The sequence below is a fragment of the Myotis lucifugus genome, unplaced genomic scaffold (assembly GCF_000147115.1).
Source record: "Myotis lucifugus unplaced genomic scaffold, Myoluc2.0 scaffold_4192, whole genome shotgun sequence".
NCBI classification, from domain to species: Eukaryota; Metazoa; Chordata; class Mammalia; order Chiroptera; family Vespertilionidae; genus Myotis; species Myotis lucifugus.
The window spans coordinates 6,773-13,154 of NW_005875240.1; the positions used below are offsets into that span (position 1 = coordinate 6,773).

The 6,382-nt window shown below is 64.3% G+C and overlaps 1 protein-coding gene across 1 annotated transcript in view; it reads left to right on the plus strand.

Annotated features, from left to right (window-relative positions):
* The window catches only part of FLT4 (fms related tyrosine kinase 4), a gene marked incomplete at its 3' end in the record, with an annotated part of 11,335 nt that extends 5,135 nt beyond the window's left edge, over positions 1-6,200 (plus strand). The window contains exons 9-16 of the mRNA XM_014450838.1: positions 674-828; positions 926-1,088; positions 2,881-3,007; positions 4,052-4,160; positions 5,071-5,433; positions 5,583-5,729; positions 5,829-5,960; positions 6,094-6,200. Of these exons, the coding sequence (XP_014306324.1) occupies positions 674-828; positions 926-1,088; positions 2,881-3,007; positions 4,052-4,160; positions 5,071-5,433; positions 5,583-5,729; positions 5,829-5,960; positions 6,094-6,200 (1,303 nt within the window). The remainder of the gene's footprint in view (positions 1-673; positions 829-925; positions 1,089-2,880; positions 3,008-4,051; positions 4,161-5,070; positions 5,434-5,582; positions 5,730-5,828; positions 5,961-6,093) is intronic.
* Between the last annotated feature and the right edge of the window lie 182 nt (positions 6,201-6,382).

Sequence of the window (6,382 nt, forward strand, 5' to 3'; positions counted from 1 at the left end):
ATATTATCCTGGCACTTTCAGTTCCGACTCCGTTTTTGTGTCCAAGGACGCAGGGCTAAGGACCATCCAGTCTGGGGCAGGGTGTGAGAAGGCGGAGTGTAGGAGAGCAGGCAGCAGGACCAGGGTCGAGGGACTGATGTTCCCCAGGCTTGTCAGACAACTGGTTGGTGGTTACGTAGAGGAGGGAGGGGAATGGTGAATTCAAGCTCCAGAGGGAGGCAGGGCCCCAAACAGGGCCAGTGTCCAGGCTGCACCCGGGACTGCACCTCCTTCACTGAAACCCGTGGGGAAGGGGCAGGCCTGCTGGGAAGGTGGCAGGACACTCCCGCGGGGCCTTGGAGCCTGGCGGCCGGAGGCTGGCCCTGGCCACAGACAGGCCGGAGAGGAGGCGCTGAGCAGTAACTCCCCGCCTGTGGGAAGCCCTGTCCAGGCCTCAGTGCTCCTGAGCCTGTGGGGCGTGCTCCTGCCTGGCGGCCACCCCCACGGCCTTTAGGCCATCTGCTCCCCGTGCAGGGTCCGCTGCCCTCCCCTGCACCCAGCAGCCTCCTGGTCTGCAGGGGTCCTGCTCCCAACGGTGCATTCCAGTTGCAGGGGCTGGGGTGTGGCAGGGAAGGAGGGCAGGGGGGGTGGAGGTGGGGGCCACGGAGCGCCCTGATCTCCCTTCCCGGGCCAGGTACAAGGACAGAAAGGCCGTGTCGGGGCGCCACAGTCCACATGCCCTGGTGCTCAAGGAGGTGACCGAGGCCAGCGCAGGCGTCTACACCCTCGCCCTGTGGAACTCCATGGCCGGCCTGAAGCGCAACATCAGCCTGGAGCTGGTGGTGAACGGTAGGGGCAGGTGGGAGGGGAGGGGATGGGAGAGGACAGGAGGGCGGGCGGGTGTGGCCAGGGGGCCGGCTGACCAGCTGCCTGCCTGTGCCCCTAGTGCCTCCCAACATCCACGAGAAGGAGGCCTCCTCCCCCAGCATCTACTCCCGCCACAGTCGCCAGGCCCTCACCTGCACGGCCTACGGTGTGCCCCCACCTCTCAGCGTCCAGTGGTACTGGCGGCCGTGGACGCCCTGCAAGACCTTCGCCCAGCGCAGCCTGTGAGTGGCTCCAGCCCTGTGCTCACCCTCAGCCCTGACCCCCACTCACTGCCCGCACCCCCTCCCCAGAGCCCTGCTCTATACGCAAACCCTGTCACCATGCCCCGCAGCCAACCCCTGGCATCATCCCTTCTGAGCAAGGCTCAGATGCCCCTGCAGCCATCAGGCCCACCCACCTGCCTGGAGAGCAAAGCCCCAGAGCCGTATCATCAGAGACCCCAGGACTGTGCCTGTGGCGTCCAGGGGGACACTCCTGCCTGGCGGGCAGAGCTGGGCCGCTTTCAGGAGACGTGTGCCGAGCCCCGTGGCACGCCAGCATGGCCTCGCTCCTGAGCTCCTCTGTGCAGCGCTTACAGTCACCCTAAGAGGGGGAGCGGGATCTGAGAAGGGATGTGACTTTGCCAAGGCCACAGCTGTCAGCAGCGAGCCTGCCCCTCTGCTGGCCATGCCCGCTTACAATGACTTGGGCACCAACAGGGCAGACAGCTGGGGAGAACTCTCGGGGCAGAGACAGCTTGGCCAAGCAGGCGACCGGAGGGGAGGGTGCAGAGGTGGGCAGAGGTCTGGAAGGCACTAGAACAGTGGTTCTCAACCTTCTGGCCCTTTAAATACAGTTCCTCATGTTGTGACCCAACCATAAAATTATTTTCGTTGCTACTTCATAACTGTAATGCTGCTACTGTTATGAATCGTCATGTAAATATCTGATATGCAGGATGGTCTTAGGCGACCCCTGTGAAAGGGTCGTTCGACCGCCAAAGGGGTCGCGACCCACAGGTTGAGAACCGCTGCCCTAGAGCCAGGGAAGGGTGCTGAGCAGGGGGTGTCAGGTCAGATTGACCATTTAGCAAGAGATCCTTGTGAGGTGGAAGGTCGCAGCTGGGAAGGACAGGTGCTGAAGCCCAAGACAGGCAGCAGCCCCCATAGGCTGTGAGCTCAGCAGGTCAGTGTGGGAGGCTCAAGGGGTGGCCTGTGGGCCTTGAGCCACCCACAATGTCCAAGGCTCATAGATTCTTCTAGAACACAGGCCGAGGGTCACTGCTGGCACCTCCCGGATTTGCTCCCCTCTGACGCTTCACCATTATGTTCTGTACGGACTGACAGGGCCCCAGGGCCATTCTGTTCTGCCAGGGCAGACAAGAGCTTCCGTGGGGCCCCAGGTCTTAGTGGGAGACCCAGATGCCACTTGGCCCCAGGAGGGGCTGCAGTTTTGAAAGACGGGGGGGGGGGGGGCTTCCTGGAGCAGGAGTGCTGACTGCTGCCCTTGGGGATATGGGTGGGCTTTGCAGGAGGGGTGCTTGCGAGTGGGGAGCGGTGGGCACAGCATGCTGGAGGGCGAGCACAGAGCCGCCGAAGGCTGTGTCTGGCAGTCCCCACAGGGCCCTGAACATAAAGAGTGGGAGACATCCCTGGCTGGTGTGCTCAGTGGATAGATCGTCGGCCTGCAGACTGAAGGGTCCTGGGTTCGATTCCTGTCAAGGGCACAAGCCTGGGTTGTGAGCTCGATCCCCAGTGGGGGCCGTGCAGGACAGGCAATCAGTGATTCTCATCATTGATGTTTTTATCTCTCTCTCCCTCTCCCTTCCTCTGTGAAATCAATAAAAATAAAAAAGAGCGGGAGACAGTATTCCAGCAACAAAGGCTTCTGCCCTCTTGCTCACCCCAGCCAAAGGCCAGCCTCACCCACGCAGTGTAGGAGGTGACCCTGAATATGACAGAGGCTCAGCCTTACCCCCTTGGGGGCCCTCCCCGCCCAGACCTCTGACGGGCCCTTGTCAACCCTCGTCCCCAGCAGCCGGCGGCAACAGCGGGACCGCATGCCGCAGTGCCGGGACTGGAGGGAGGTGACCACGCAGGACGCCGTGAACCCCATCGAGAGCCTGGACACCTGGACGGAGTGTGTGGAGGGGAGGAATAAGGTAGGGGCCAGCCGCGCCACTCACTGGCCGAGAGGAGGAGGGAGGGAGGCCCTCTCTGGCCTCTGGGTGCCCACCAGGCCTGCAGGGCTCTGGAGGCAGCAGCTGAGGGGTGACCTCTCTGCAGTGTCTGGGCCTCAGCTCCCCTGCCTGCATGTGGGGGTGGGGGGTGGGGGCAGGACCTCCGGACACTGCCCGAATGAGTAAGATAAGATTCAGGCTGCCCGGCCAGGCCATGGGTCCAGCTGCCCACTGGCTCCAGGCTGGGGGGCTGGCCTGGTCCCACCAAAGGCGGCTGAGCCACTGGCCCAGCCTGGGGGCAATGCTGAGAAGCGGCCAGGCAGGGGAGGGGACTGAACAAAGGCACCCACTTCCTACGGTCACTTCCTGTTTTCCTACACACCTCCAGAGCCTCTTCCTGTTCCAGGCCTGGCCAGGAAGTGCCCAGCTTAAAGGAGGGGGGGTCTTTGGATGGTAGGCAGGGCTTGTGGCCTACCCTGCCTCCCAGCTTCCTACTCCCCAAGGCCAGCATCCTTCTGGGTGTCTAGGACCAGCCCCTCCCCTTGCCACTACCCCAGGGCCCTGGGAGAGGGGGGCAGCCCTGGGCAACGGTGCACTTGTCACGAGGATCTCACACCGTGACCTGCTGCTCATCTTAGGCCACAGCCTGACCCTTGACGTGGCCCCGGTCTGAATCCTGGCCCTGGCCTGGCCCGGCCTGGCAGCACTAGGCCCCCGGCCCCTCCTGAAATGGCACATCCACCGCCAGAAGCCTTTCTGGCCCTGCCTATGCCACCCTCTGACCCCAGCCACTGCTGCTGCAGCTTCCTCAGCCCGGTCCCCTGACTTTCCCGAGGAGCCCCCTCCCTCTGCTGCCTGAAGGCCTTACTTTCACTTCCGTGCCTCCCATCCCCGGTCTTGTCTCTGCACTCTGTCACCTCAGCTCAGAGCCTCAGTGTCCCCCATTACTCTGGTGGGTACAGCGTAAGGGAAGGTCGGGTGGGGAACTCAGGCAGGAAACAGATCCGTTGCCTGTGCTTTGCCCAGACGGTGAGCAAGCTGGTGATCCAGGATGCCAACGTGTCTGCCATGTACAAATGCATGGTCTTCAACAAGGTGGGCCAGGACGAGCGGCTCATCTACTTCTATGTGACCAGTGAGTGACTTGGGTGGGCCTGGTGGTCAGGGACCAGGTGGGCAGGAGAGGAGAACAAGCCCGGAGAGGAGGAGGGGACCAGGTTGGGGCCCCCTGAGGTCCTGGTGGAGCACCCCGGGGAGATACCCCCTGGCCTGGGCAACAGGGCGAGATTTGGAGGACCATGCTGGTCCGCTGGACGGGGCAGCACCCTCTGCCCTCAGCCCCGGAGGCACCCTGACCAGGGGGCTGTCCTGCTCCCCGAAGCCCCACCTAACTGCCTCCCTCCAACCCCTTCCCGAGCCCTGGATCTGAAGAGGTGGCTCAGGGGTGTGTTTCTCTCTGGGGAGAAGCTCCATAGCTCCCTTGGATTCTCAAACGTGTCAGTGACCTCAGGAAAGCTGAGGACCCGTGAAAGGAAGTCCCTGGGCCCAGGGGTGTGTGTGTATGTGGGGGGACCTGGGAGAGAGATGGGCCAGAGAGAACACTTTGGTGGGGGAGCCCTCAGGAGCCTGACAACGAGTGGCCAGAGGCAGTCAGAGCAAGAAAGCTACTGCTGACAGAGGTGGGGTGTGGTCAACAGCGAGGCAGGATGGGACTCCGGCCCCCACTGAGTCTGGTGACAAGGAATCACTGATGATGGGGCTACGGGAGAGGGGGGACAGCAGCCGGATTGGGGCACGACCAGGAGAGAGCTGGAAGGAGGCAGGAGGAGAGCCCGTGGGGCTGACTTCTGTGGATCGGCCCCAGTGGTCAGTGGTCAGTGAGGGGGAGTGAAGGGGTGAAGAGGACTCCGGGGGTGTCCCTGGCCCAGACCTACCTGTTGGCTGAGAGCTGAGTGAGTCCAGCGGCCAGTGGGCCAGGAAGAGCAAGCACTGGCAGGTGAGTCAGTGTCTGTGCAGTGTCACAGCGGCTCCTGCTTCCGCTGCAGCCATCCCCGACGGCTTCAGCATCGAGTCCGAGCCCTCGGAGGAGCCCCTGGAGGGCCAGGCCGTGCGCCTGAGCTGCCAGGCTGACAACTACACGTACGAGCATCTGCGCTGGTACCGCCTCAACCTGTCCACGCTGCACGATGCCCACGGGAACCCGCTGCTGCTCGACTGCAAGAACGTGCACCTGTTCGCCACGCCGCTGGCCGCCACCTTGGAAGAGGCAGCGCCGGGGGCTCGCCACGCCACGCTCAGCCTGACCATCCCCCACGTGACACCCGAGCACGAGGGCGACTACGTGTGCGAGGTGCAGGACCGGCACAGCCAGGACAAGCACTGCCACAAGAAGTACCTGTCAGTGCAAGGTGAGCCACAGGGCCTGGGTCTGCGGGCGTGCCCCCTCCCCACCTGCCCCTCCTCCAGCTTCCCGCCACCCTCTCCTCTCTGGAGAGCCCCTTCCCCGTGCCCTGGGCTCTTGCCCTCCACTCTGCTCCTTCCTGACTCCTGCCCGCAGCCCTGGAAGCCCCCCGGCTTACGCAGAACTTGACCGACCTCCTGGTGAACGTGAGCGACTCCCTGGAGATGCGGTGCCCCGTGGCCGGGACGCACGTGCCCAGCATCATGTGGTACAAGGACGAGCGGCCGCTGGAGGAAAAGTCCGGTAGGGAAGGGCCCGGGCGCAGAGCGAGCGGGTGCGGAGGCCCGGGAGGCCCAGGCCCCAGGCCCATCCAGACCTGAACCTGCCCCCGCCTCCCTGCAGGGATCGATCTGGCCGACTCGAACCAGAAGCTGAGCATCCAGCGCGTGCGCGAGGAGGACGCCGGCCGCTACCTGTGCAGCGTGTGCAACGCCAAGGGCTGCGTCAACTCCTCCGCCAGCGTGGCCGTGGAAGGTCCGCCTCGCCTCACCCCCCTCCCCCCGCTCCCGTCCCCGCCCCGCACCTGGCGGCTTCTCGCGGCCAGCAGAAGGGGCGCTCTCGGGGCGCACCCTCCGAGCGCACGCACACGGCTGTTTCTGCCTCGCAGGCTCCGAGGACCGGGGCAGCATGGAGATCGTGATCCTTGTCGGCACCGGGGTCATCGCCGTCTTCTTCTGGGTCCTGCTCCTCATCATTTTCTGTAACATGAGGAGGGTGAGCGCTCCTCTCCCAGCCCCCGTGGGGTTCTCTCCACCTGGCCAGCCCCAGCCCTAAGGAGTAGGGTCCCTGTCCAGCTCCCCCGGGGAGCCTCGCCTCCCTGGAAATCTCCCCTCCCCCTCCCGGTGGGCTCTGAGCGACCAGAGACTGCCCCACGTCCTCTCCTTAGCGGAGCCTCG